The sequence below is a fragment of the Nanorana parkeri genome, unplaced genomic scaffold (assembly GCF_000935625.1).
Source record: "Nanorana parkeri isolate BGI_ZX_2015 unplaced genomic scaffold, ASM93562v1 scaffold177, whole genome shotgun sequence".
NCBI classification, from domain to species: domain Eukaryota; kingdom Metazoa; phylum Chordata; class Amphibia; order Anura; family Dicroglossidae; genus Nanorana; species Nanorana parkeri.
This window is the reverse complement of record NW_017306445.1, coordinates 1,570,308-1,584,046: the sequence shown is the minus strand read 5'-3', so window position 1 is coordinate 1,584,046 and position 13,739 is coordinate 1,570,308. Positions and strand designations below refer to the sequence as shown.

Below are 13,739 nucleotides of genomic sequence, written 5' to 3'. Positions count from 1 at the left end.
ACGTTCAGAAGAAAAATTATACATCCATATGCCACCAAATTTAAGTTATGCCCAGGTCCTGCCAGACATGGGATATATATAGGACTCCTATCAGCTGTCCTCACATCAAGCCACGACCCTTCTTTTACACTCCATACCTCCAGTGCAATACCCTCCACCGTCCATCCGTGAACTGAGCCCTCTACTCCTCCCATCTCAACACCAACCCATCGTGCCCTCAGATAAGACTAATGATCTCCAGTAGTCGGTAAGCGGCTATTCCTCCACCTGTCCCAGATGTTATAAAATTTGTGCAGAGTTCCCCTGTGCTCGTATGTTACTTTTTCCAGGGCTATAAGACGGTCCAACTCCCCCTTCCAAGTCTCTGCCTTTGGTGCGATGTGCGACATCCAAAGGAGGGCACTAGTCCTCCTAGCTGCAAATAGGGCCCTAGATACAGCATCCATGGTGTAGTTGTCCCAATCGGAGGCATCAAACACACCAAGGAGGCAGACTAGCGGAGAGCAGGGGAGTTGAAGCATAAAAATAGAATTAAGACATCGCACCACCTCAGTCCAATATCTGACTAGTTTGGGGCAGCGCCACAGCAAATGTATGAGAGACCCGGGCTCGATACCACATTTAGGACATTTGACCGAAATCCAATTTTAAGGAGGAACTCTGGGGTGCGTTATGTTCTATGCAGTATGAAGAGCTGAGACAGCCTGTGAGAGGCGGACAAGGAAGAAGCCCCAACCGAGGATAAGGCACCATCCCACTCCTCCTCCGTAAGGGCTCCCAGGTCTCCCTCCCACGCCGACCTGCACTTGAGTGGATATTTACTTGAAAAATGGGAGAGTATGTGGGAGTATAATAGGGAAACGATGCCCTTGGTATGCGTGGATAATGCGATCTGTTCAAGGAGTGGCACCTTGGATATGTGTATCGGGCCAACCCCGGGGTGTGCAGAAAGAGCATGCCTCAGCTAAAGGTATTGGTAGAATTGGTTCTTCTTTAGGTTGAACTTAGATTGGAGTTGCTGGAACGTACACAGTACGCCTTCATCATAAATCTGGGATATAAGATGTACTCCCTCTCTCTCCCAGCTGACGGAGTCCCTCAACTTTTGTTCTTCTGGCAATTTACCGTTGTCCCACAGAGGGGTAACAGTGGTAACTGCAGAGAACCCCCACAGGGTCGTGACAGACACCCGGACCCTCGCCAGTAGTCTAGGTGTAGGAAAATCAGATCTGGACAGCAAAATGGGGCTTGAGATCTGAACATGTGTGCAAATAGCCTAGCGGTGGCAGGGAGGTCCTCAGTGAGAGACCATCCCGCCAAGTGCTGCAGCTGTGCAGCTAGAAAATATGCCCATGGGTTGGGAAGTGCCAGTCCTCCCTGCTCCTTGGGGTATTGAATTCTAACCTAATACGGGGGGGGCTTACCATTCCAGATGAGGTCCCTAAATAGGGAGTTGATCCTTCGGAAGACATTTTGCGGGATCCAGCATGGGGAATTGTGAAGAAAATAAAGTATTTGGGGCATCCAAATCATCTTGATCAAATTAATCCTGCCCACCACCGATAGGGGAAGTTTCTTCCAGACTTTGCATTGCACAGTTAATTTAGATAATAGCGGAACCAAATTATCCTCTACAAATGCGTTGGGATTGGCGGTCATATGGACACCCAAGTATGTGCAATGAGACACAATAGGTATGTGTGATGCCGTAGGGGGCAAGGGGGCTTGCAGGGGATCCAAAAGGAGCAGGGTGGACTTGGACCAGTTGACATAGAGACCCGAAAACCGTCCAAACTCTGAGAGCTTGGACATTACTGTAGTGAGAGAGGTATGGGTGTCTGCCAGGAAGAGAAGCGTATCATCTGCATATAGGGCTATTTTGTCCTCCGCATTACCCCGAGCAAAACCCTTAATCTCAGAGGAGGATCGTATCATAGAGGCCAGAGGTTCCATGGCTAGGGCAAAGAGCAGGGGTGAAAGGGGACACCCCTGTCTAGTGCCCCGCTGCAAACTGAATGGAGAGGAGAGGGTACCATTTAAGCGTATCTGTGCCAAAGGATCCTGATATAGCAGCGCCACCCATGCAAAAAAAGCCCGGTCCAAATCCAAAGGCGGATAACGTGGCCCATAAATACAACCATTTTACGCTATCGAAAGCCTTTGCTATGTCTAGCGCTAAGAGGGCCCTGCTACCCGAAGCATCAGTGGGGGCCTGCATATTAAGATATACCCTCCGGATCCTGATCAGCATGTACAATGGAGGAAATGACTTTAGATAGCCGCAGTGCTAGCACTTTAGCGAGAATCTTGACATCCACCCCCAGCAGCGAGATAGGTCTGTATGCATCTGGGAGCAGATGATCCTTTCCCTTTTTTGTTATTAGGATCACCGCCGCCCCGTACATAGAGCGCGGTAACCTTCCTGTCAGCTTAGCGTCATTGAGGGTGTCTAATAAAGCAGGGAGCAATACCGTGCCATATTTCTTGTAAAGTTCAATGGTTAGTCCATCAAGACCCGGTGCCTTGCCATTGGGAAAGCTAGAGACCGCCGCCTCCAACTCCTCCAGACGCAACGGGGCCTCAAGCATGTCCCTCGCTTCCGGGAGTAATCTCGGCAAAGACATCCCGCCGAGGTAGTCCCGCAGCTCCTCGGGTGTGCCCCCAGATTTAGATACATACAAGTCCTTGTAAAATTCTGTGAATAGAGACAATACTCCCTCTGTGGCAGAGATAAACTGGCCCTCGGGATTCCGTAGAGAGGCAACAAAACACGGTCCCCCCTGCACTCTGGATAGATGAGCTAAAAGCTTACCCGTGGACTCCCATCTCATCTGGCTTGAGAAAAATAATTTGTTTCTAGCCTTCTGGAGGAGCAAGTCTGCCAAAAGGCTCTTTTCGTTTCCAAGACAGCCAGGCGAGCGGGGGTGGGAGAGAGCACGTATTCATCCTCAAGGGTCAACACAGCATTCTGTGCCTCCGGCTCTGCTGCCCTAGTGCCTGATTTTATACCATTAATCCGCTTAATGAGTAGTCCCCTAATATAGGCCTTAAAGCTGTCCCATACATAACCCTGTGCGGCAGTGCCATTATTGAGACTTATGAAGCCAGACAACTCCTCCTCCAGCGATGCACCAACAGGAATCAGCGTTAGCCAAAACGGATTCAGTTTCCAGGGCAGGGATGGGGGCTGTCTCCCTGCTCGAAAGGTGGTAAGAATGGGGGCATGGTCTGACAGTGACCTGGGTAGAATGTCCACTCCTATAATCAGGGGAAAGAGCTCAGCGGAGCAAAAAGTGTAATCTATTCGGGAGAGGGATCTATGAGTGGCCGAGAAACAGGTGTATTAAGTGGTTTCTGGATTGAGACTACGCCATGCATCCAGCAAACCTATTTCAAAGCAGAAATTGTGAAAGGCTGTATAACTAGGGGTCTGGGCAGTTGCCACGGATGGCAGCCTGTCTCGGGCAATAGACATAATATTATTAAAATCACCCACCACCAGGACAGGTATCGGGAGTTTGTTTTTAAGAAAGAGCACCAGTTCCCCTAGTGCATCGCCAGAGTATGGAGGAGGCACACATACATTAGCAATAACCCATTCCAGCCCAAATAGCGTACAGTGCAAAAAGATATAACGTCCATGAGGGTCTATACAGGATTGTAGGCAAGCAAATACAACACTGTCGTGCAACATAATCGACACTCCTCTCGCATAGGATGAATAACATGAATGAAACATCACTGGATAGTTTCTGCGTCTCAGAGGACCCACTGTGTCCCCGGTATTGCCAGTCTCCTGGAGGCAAATTATGGATGGCCTGCGCGACAGGACCGACGAGAGAACAGCCTGTCTCTTAGTCCTGTCGCCCAGGCCATGCACATTCCACGAGAAGACAGACAGCTTACGTATTGTCATGGCAAAAATGGAGTAGTAATTCGTTCAGGGCACATGCAAAATAACATTCAGGCAGCATGTTAGCAGTGGGAAATTTGCGGTGTGCAAATGGCATACGGAATGGACAAAAAATAGAAGTAAAATCCAAAAAGAGAAAACAAAAAACAAAAAGGAGGTAGTATCCGGAGCTCGTCCCCGGCGGCCCGGGATCCACATGGCTTGATCCATATAAACAAAAACAAAAAAACAAGGTCCAACGGAACCAAACAGTCTCCGCTCAGGAGAAGGGTTAGGGGCTAGAGACATCAAAATCTACCTCTGCAACCAGGAGGTAGATGTAGGAGAAAGATGGTGTGTCTCCTGTTCTAGCAGCCAATTAAACAAACGAAAGGGTGTTGACCACAAAGTCTTCGGCAACACTCCACAGGATATATGGATCCTTCAGAGCTTTAAACAGGCCCGCGGATCCAAAAGTAAGGGATCAGGACCTCTTCCTAGGGGCACATACCGTCTCAGGATCCCGATCTGGATGGCTGGTTCCAATCCAACCATGCAGAAACCGCATGCGGGGTATCGAAGAAGACGGTGTCGTTGTCAGCAATAACTCGGCGTTTGGCAGGGTAGAGCATGGCGTATTGCAGCTTCAGTTGTCGTAGGCAACGCTTCACCTCCTGAAACTTTGCCCTCCGTTTTTCAACTTCTTGCGAGAAGTCAGGGAAGAGCATGATTCTGGAACCATCAATGAACAGATCCCCCAGCTCTCTAGCTCTATGTAGAATGGCCTCCTTGTCCCTGTAGTTTAATATGCGGATCAGCATAGGACGCGGAGGGGCACCCGGCGGTCCCGGTCGCGTTGGGACCCTATGGGCCCGCTCCACCACGAACATAGGGGAAAGGAAGTCCCTACCAATGGTGTTTAGCAGCCACTTCTCAGCAAACGCTGTAGGGTCTGGGCCCTCAGCCTGCTCCGGAACACCGACCGCTCTGATGTTGTTGCGCCGGAGTCGGTTCTCAATGTCCTCCGTTTTGAGGGCGCCATCGGCCGAGCGTTGTAGTGCCAGCTTTAAATCTGCTTGGAGCGGAGTAGTCAGGTCTTCCAGGTCTCCCATCCTGTGTTCCAGCAGTTTTGTCTTCTCCCTGACCTTTTGGAGATCATGGCGGAAAAAAGAAATATCCGCCTTCATACCATGCACCTGTTCTGTCAGGGATGTGAGGGACGCATTGGACAGCTGCACCGCCGCAAACACATCCTTAAGTGTGGGTTCAATGGACGCGGCGCGGGTCTTGGGAGACCTGGGTATCTTAGATGGAGCTGGGGTGGGACTCACAGGATCTTTCTCAATGTCTGAGGCGGCGGAACCGTCACCTGTTCGGTGGGCCGGTGGCTCGGGGCAAGAATCCTCCTCCCACGACTTACTCGCACGAGACTGACCTTTGGCGGAGCCCCTGGCGAACTTCTCCAGCCTCGAAGCAACCTCCATGGCGCTGTCCTTTTTGGCCTTACGAGGGGTTTGTAGCTTCGCGCCGCCGCCATCTTGGAATCTCGGGCCCGCCTAATGGGCCACAGCGCCCGTCTTGGTCATCTGTGCCGATATCGGACCCGTTTGCAGGTATGTCCGTGCGCCCAGGAACGGTCAGGAACGGTAGTCCTGACCGGCTCTGAATGGCTGAAGAAAAACAAAATGAAGACTTCTAGAGTGGCCTAGTCAAAGTCCTGACCTGAATCCTATTGAGATGCTGTGGCATGACTTTAAAAAGGCGGTTCATGCTCGAAAGCCTTCCAATGGGGCCGAATTACAACAATTCTGCAGAGATGAGTGGATCAAAATTCCTGCACAGCGCTGTAACAGACTCATTGCAAGTTATCGCAAACGCTTGATTGCAGTTCTTGCTGCTAATGGTGGCCCAACCAGTTATTAGGTTTAGGGGGCAAACACTTTTTCACACAGGGCCATGTGGGTTTGGATTTTGTTTTCCCTTAATAATAAAAACCTTCCTTTAAAAACTGCATGTAATGTTTACTTGTGTTATCTTTGACTAATATTTAAATTTGTTTGATGATCTGAAACATTAAAGTGTGACAAACGTGCAAAACAATTAAAAATCAGGAAGGGGCCAACACTTTTTCACACAACTGTGTGTTGCATGACTCACGCACTGCCCTGCTGGGCAGCTAATTGGCACACATCCCCCGCAAATTCAGATTGACGCAAATCAATATGGAACACAATATATGAAAGATCAGTTCTTCAGTGATTGCTGTTAACAGTAAGTGACATTTAAAAAAGGTCAGTTCCTTTAAAATTAATATTTGAGTTTTACATTCTGGCAGACTCGATCATCAAATGTTTAGGGATAGCCCTACTTCTGGGTTACCAGCTTCCCCCACCTATCATGTCCTTGCTCTCCCTTTTGGATTTTTTTTGTTTATTTTAAAATGACGCAGCAGTACGAGTAAGAATTCCCGCTCATTCAAGAAGAATGGAGATCTGTGATGATGTGAGAGAGAGCCAGGTACTCCAGCAAGTTGATCTTTCTGCCGTACTGGATGAGTGAGCCCAACAGATGCTACCCAGTGCTGAAGCATCAGTGCACAGACCCTTGTAAGAACTGCTCATGCATCCTCTTTTAAGACATGCAAAAGGTACATATTATGAATGCGTGTTAGCTGCAGCTGCTCTGGATAAAAAGAGGTTAAACTAACTGCCTCCTACCGTACACAGTTGTGTTATCAATACTAAAGACATTAATAGCACATTGGAGGAGGAAGAAGGAGAATGCAAGGCATATCACTCTCCAACTGTGTCCTAGAATGGCCTGTCGCTATATTAAAAGAACAAACAGTGCTTAAAAAATTGACAGGATGAGCAAAGGAAAATCAGTTAACAGCAACTAACACAAAGAATTTGGGACTGCATGACACAAACCCTAAGAAACAAAAATGTGACATTAAAGTCTTGAAGATCCTAAAGACCTGAAGATGATATGCATCAATGAAACCAGAGAGAGGAAAGGCTATTTTTGTTTATCTTCCTGCTGCCAAAAGGAATTCTTACCCACCCCCATTCTGTGAAAGATCATTCCTGGAGACTTTCTCAGACCGAGAAGCTCCTTGACCAGGCATATCAAGTCTCTTACACTAGAATAAAGTCCATTCCTCTGGACATGAACAACTTTCCATAGTGCTGCACACATCAATTAGCCATGTGGCAAGATGTGAACATTCCTAATATTACTGGCATTCTCCACCAGGGTAGTTTTCTCTCTGATGCCCATAGCCCTAGCGACACTTTACTAAGCAATTTGTTGCTAGCAGAATGTGGATTAAAGCCAAGCTCCATCCTTCCTTATAGATGTGATAGCAGATGCATAGATAAATGACTACAATATGAGAATACAGTCAATCTGTACTTTTGACATTAATGACAATTTAGTAGAATTACATTTTAAACTGCTGAATGCTAGGATACCTCACAAACACTTATTGATTGAGCAGCTAAAGTGTCCAGCCAAAACATTTTTATTAGTTTTGGAGTGAGTCAGGAAAGGTTAGAACCTCTTTCAGGTTTTACATCTAGACAAAACTTTAAAGTGACACTAAGTTCAACATAAAACAGAAGTCGTCAACTTGCGCAACCAGATCAATTGTTTATGGACTATATACAGTTGTGTGAAAAAGTGTTGGCCCCCTTCCCGATTTTTCATTGTTTTGCACGTTTGTCACACTTTAATGTTATATTTGACTAATATTTAAATTTGTTTGATGATCTGAAACATTAAAGTGTGACAAATGTGCAAAACAATGAAAAATCAGGAAGGGGGCCAACACTTTTTATACAACTGTATATAGATAGTATCAAAGGAACTCCAGTTACACTGACTGGTTTGTAGTTCCCAGGTTGGAATCTTGAACCTATTTTGAATATTGGTACTACCGTAGCTTTACGGCAAGTCAAGTATGCGAGTCAGTATGGAGTCCTTGAAAATGAGGACCATGGGGAACAAAAGTAGCCATCCTCCAGAAGGAAGGACCATGTCAGCACAAATTCAGAGATGATTTAAAGCAGGGGTGCCCACAATTTTTCGTTCGGAGATCTACTTTTCAAATGACAAGCTCAGTGAGATCTACCAACGAAAAAACACCTGCATTCAGGGGGAGGAGGGAGCATGGCAGTGCATTGAAGTCAATGGCACCGCAGCCACGCCCCTCACCCGCAGTGCGATCGCTCGCACCCGGAACGCAGACACATTGGTGCCTACGTTCCGGTCCAGTGCGATCTGCAAAAATGCAAGCACTATTTGTACAGATTGCACTGGACCGGAATGCAGGCAGGCGATCGCACTGTGGCGGGGGGCATGGCTGCGGTTTCATTGACTTCAATACAACCCCACGCCCCCTCCTGCCCCTGAATGCAGGGATTTGGCCGGCTTGCATTCCAGTGCGTTCTAGAGGCGCTGGAGTTCTGTCCTCCTGCGGTGCTCGCCTGTCCTCCCGTGGTGCTCGCGTGGCCGAATGTGGCTGACGTTGCACACGGGGAGAGGTGTCCCGTTAATGTGCGTTAATGCATGTTGCGGTAACACACACTCTAACGCCCGCGTTCCAGCAATGCACTGCATTGGAGAAGTCTGAATGGGTCCTGCTAGTTACAAACATGACAGATTCTCTTTGGCTCTATGATAACATGGTGTAACATTTTCCACTCTCCCAAATATTATGCCATACCGTGTGTTCTTCCTTCATCACTTGTTCTATGATTTCACATTTCACAGGAGGTTTGGAGTACTGTCCAGAAAGAAGACCATAGCCAAGTTTGGCCCTAAATTGGAACACAAGAAAAACGGTAGGCATATTTAGTTACATAATATGGATCAAACATGGGTAATTAGGCCTCATTCACACTCCTAAGAGCTGGCCCATACAGATCTGTGCGGCGTGCACGGCCATATCGGGCCACTCCCGGGAAGGACAGGTGCTGCGTGTGAGCATACGGCAGCGTACTCCCATAGAGAGAAGAACAGGCTGCTGCGTACAATCACACACAGCACCTGTCCTTCCCAGGAGCGGCCCGATATGGCTCGCTCCCGGGAAGGACAGTGTCCAAGGGCTCAGTATATTCCTCCACCTCCTTTTTTGTTTTGTGTGTTCGCTCTCTTTCCCTCCTTTTCTAATATAAAACTTTGTTTTCTTATCTTCTTAAAACACTTATATTATTATAAAAATATGTTTTTAAACTTGGTTACGACATTTAAAATCAACACAAATGCATTTTAATTAGCTGACTGCACATCAATAGTCCAGTGATCACGTGATACCGTATAGACAAGGAAATGTGATTGCATAAACCCTGTTAGACAGTGACTATATGCATCACTGTGTCATAAATTTCATTACTTTTGTTTTTCTTCCTTTAATGCCTATTCAATTACACCAGGGGTGCCCACAATTTTTTGTGTTAAGATCTACTTTTCAAATGACGAGCTACATGAGATCTACCAACGAAAAAAAAACCTCCCTCGCTCTCTCTCTCTCCTGGCTGTCTCTCCTCGCTCTCTCCTGGCTGTCTCTCGTTGCTCATCCTCCTGGCTGTCTCTCCTTGCTCTCTCTCCTGGCTGTCTCTCTCCGCTCTCTCTCCTCGCTCACCTTGCTGTATTTTGCAAACAGTGTAGTGCAGCAGGCTGTGTAAACTAATATTCTTTGATGTAATACATAGCACTTCAACCACCAGAAAGGTGCCAGGGAGCTTGGCTCAGCAGACTCAGGCTAGTAGATAATCATGTGTGCACAGCAAAATGAATATACCAAAATGGAATAAAGGGGCCGCCATTCACACCCTTTGTGATCTACCAGCATCAGCTTTGAGAGCTACCTAATGGGCACCCCTGAATTAGACTATATAAAAATGTACATTATTTTTGAAAATGTAGTAAAACAAAGTAATACGCACTTTGGACATTTACAAAGTGTGTGCAGGCTGAATACTTGGCAATTCTGCATTTCCCAATAATTATGACGTTTTGGTTAAAGGAAAATTACATTTTCAACACATATGATATATTCTTGCTTGTGCCTATTGTTTGATTAAACAGGTCAATAGCAAGGAGGTACCTGTTTTGCCAGTCCTCAATAACTTCAGACAGTAGGTTACCAGCCTAGTAGCAAAGTGTTTAAATCACTCCCTTCTTGCACCACTGGCTCCTGGCCTCCACTATAGCGAGCTGAAGGAATACATGAACTGATCATAATAACTCAAACTAGAGTCCTTCCATTTTCTTCCCTTCTGCTCCCTCTAGTGGTCAGGAGCAGTGGATGCAAGAGAAGAACAATGCAATCACCTTGATGCCTGGCTGATAGCCCTTGCATAATTCTCTTGGGTATTTCAACAGGCTGCGGGAAAAGGTAAAAAAAAAAAAGCAGCATAAATAAGTGCCAAAAATGCACTTATCCTTTAACTATGCTACTAACAAAAGACTACACAGCTGTGCATTATAATTAATAGGCAGCAGAAATACTGCGGCTTCATTCTATTCAAAACATTTAATAAATGTCAGCAATTATACTTTTACAAACCAACAATTATATTTATTTTAATTCTGTAAATCATATTAAATACACTAATTGTAAAAGAGCAAGTGGTATTGTGATATTGTCCATACGAAACAAACTAATGAATATATTAATGCCTTATTAAATGAAATTTTGCTCAAGTTCTTATAACATCTTGCCTAAATATTCTTGGGTATTCATTCATTTGGTGTGTGGGAGTGTTTGGAGAATATATGCTTGCAGTTCTATTTTATATGCAGTAATATACTGTTTAAGCTGAACGCTAGGAATAAATACTTATGTATACTTCAAGTGTTCCAGCTTGGACCAACGTAAGTATACATATCTTGTACACGATAGGGCCACAGGGCTCCTGTAAAACAATGTAGTATCCAGGACTACTATAGAGCTTTAAAGTGATCTCCTTGATCCTGTATGCCACTGTGCTGAGTGACTTCCCCTCTGCCATGAAAACACAGGGGGTCACTCATTTAGCACAGCAGCCATTCAGAGAACGCTTAGTAGTTTTTGCAAAAAATACTAGGCATTCTCTTATTGGATGAGGGGTGGTGATGTCACATCAGTTTGGACCTGAAAGATCACTGTAAAGCACTGTAAAGCACTGTAGTAGCACCGGCTACTACACTGTTTTAGAGGATCCCCATGGCCCTACCAGGTATAAAATATGTATACTTACACTGGACCAAGCTTGACCAATGTAGCTATACATAAAATGTTATACTTGGAGCTCAGCTTTAAACATACAGCATTATTATTTTGCTTAATAAATGTTTTAATAGAGATGGTTTTAATAAAAAAAACATTTTGAACGTCTAAGCTGAACATGATATTGAACACAAAACATACCTTTGTGAGCTAAAACGGTGCAAAGTGCTACTGCAAACAATCAGAATCCATCTCATACAGTACAAAACACAAAAATTCCCCAGCCTCAACCTGCCAGCCAGCCTGCAACCAAACAAGTAGCCCTGTCAACAGTATGCGTTAAAATCAGAGGTTTTAGTTGCACAAACTTTTGGCCAAAAATATGTAGAAGCCACACTGCCGCGCCAAGGCACCTCTGCAAAGTGTGGTCCTAACTCTATGTATCTGAGTCTCCAAGTGTGAGCATATTAATGAAGTCGATAGATTGCATGCAGGTGTACCTGGAGGTAGCCTACTCCTCCTAATAAGGTGCAGGGACGCACTGGGGGCCCAGCAACCAAAGATGCACGCAGGGACCCCAGTGCATCCCCCAAACCAAACCAGTGCGTCCCTGCACCTTATTAGGAGGAGTAGGCTACCTCCAGGTACACCTGCATGCAATCTATCGACTTCATTAATATGCTCACACTTGGAGACTCAGATACATAGAGTTAGGACCACACTTTGCAGAGGTGCCTTGGCGCGGCAGTGTGGCTTCTACATATTTTTGGCCAAAAGTTTGTGCAACTAAAACCTCTGATTTTAACGCATACTGTTGACAGGGCTACTTGTTTGGTTGCAGGCTGGCTGGCAGGTTGAGGCTGGGGAATTTTTGTGTTTTGTATTGTTGAAAGCCTTCCCAATGTGCTCCCTGCTATAAAGGCTGGTTATAGATTCATGCATGTACCACTTTTTTCTAGTTTTTCTCTTTTTTCCATCTCATACAGCTCTAACTTCATTAAGATGACTAGTTGCTAGGAGTTTACCTTTGCACTTGAAGAGGAACAAAAGAAAAAAGCTAGCAGGTAGAGTTTCTTTTTGTTGAAGAGACTTTATATGTCTCTTCAATTCAAGAAACCAATTTACCTGTCTGCTTGGAAATTTTTGTGACATGCCATCTGATATGCTATCTGTGGCATATGTGTAATGCAGTGTACACTATACCAACTGTAAGATGCAGAGAATGGAGGTGAGTGCCTGGACGATGTAACTCTAGCATGTGCCACAAAAGTTATACCATCATGGTCACCCAATAGCCAAAGAAAAAAGATGCTGATCCAGAAGAAGCGTAGAAAAAGGTCTAACTAGAGAGGCAGTCTACATAACGGAAGCACTTTCACATTATGAAAAGCTAGAGTGACCTTCACCCCTACAGTTACACTTTAAAGCAACAGCTTTGCTTTAATACCCAATATATCCCCAGCATATATTTACTTTTCCTTTGATCCCCCATCAGTCTATTCAGGGCATGGAAACCAAAGGATATACCCAGTAAATGGTACCTGATATCCTGAAAGGTCCCCAGTACACTCATTAGTGATTAAAACTGTCATAGAAAAATATACAGTACAATAAGAATAAGGAGGAGCCAGCAGGTACTTACATCTGTGTGTTGAAGTCTTGGGTTGGGTCCAAAGGAGCATAGTCAAAAATTCGTGTTAGGCTCCCTACATACCTGGAAAAATAAAATATTGACACAATGAGAAATTGGAAGATCGCATAATTAAATGCACACTTTGTTCTTTCTTTCACCATCTGTCACACGAGTGATTTACATACCTTGGAACATAAATATTGATATTTATATTAAAAACATTTAAGCTGAGTTTTAACAGCTGTTAGATTGAAAAAGATGTTAACAAAGTAACTTCTGATACATTTATTTAAGTATATGTAAACCCAATTTGTTAAATCTTAAATAAGCTTAACATATTAAAGTAACTTTCAAATCCTGTCGTGATGGTGTTTATGCAGGCACTTCCTGTTACAGGGTAACAACGCTCTGTCCCTGTCTCCCAATTGTCCCCCTGCATTGTCACTCTGTCACATGCTCTCCTAGTGGAGGCTATCGGTGTCCATGTCCACTGGGAATTCATACACATCTTAGATTGACTGTAAGTGGAAAAGTAGCTGGGATGGGTGCAAAGTAGGCCACTATGGGAACTGCCGGGAAGCACTAATTGCCCCATATTTCCACAGACTCTTCTATATTCTCTCCTCATTCAAAAACAACCAATTGCACAATATCCCCATGTTCTGCATTCAGTTCTTTTTTTGGTTATAGTGAAGGACTGCAATTAAAATACATAAAAATATGTCCAATCCAATCTCGCAATGCAAAATGCAGTGTGTGTAACTGGTGAAAGTCAGTTGTTGGAGACCATTCTTCCCACTTCTCCTCTGCTGGATCATAAGCATAAATGGGCCAAAGACAGTGTTGCTCATCCTAAGGTTGAGCATGGTTCTTAAAATGACACCAAAATCAGGTGTTTAAATTTTAAAAATGCATTCAGTCAGGTACCTTACCTATTAACAAAAATGTTTAAGATTTTTAAGAAATGTTTAAGATTTAAATCCTGAATTTAATGTCACTTT

At 45.0% G+C, this 13,739-nt stretch overlaps 1 protein-coding gene across 1 annotated transcript in view; it reads right to left on the bottom strand.

The window, feature by feature from the left end:
• USP13 (ubiquitin specific peptidase 13 (isopeptidase T-3)) overlaps positions 1–13,739 on the bottom strand; it is a 73,555-nt gene that overhangs the window by 17,557 nt on the left and 42,259 nt on the right. The window contains exons 9-10 of the mRNA XM_018554890.1: positions 12,748–12,819; positions 8,619–8,712 (exon numbers count right to left, since the gene is read on the bottom strand). Coding sequence (XP_018410392.1) covers positions 8,619–8,712; positions 12,748–12,819 — 166 coding nt within the window. The remainder of the gene's footprint in view (positions 1–8,618; positions 8,713–12,747; positions 12,820–13,739) is intronic.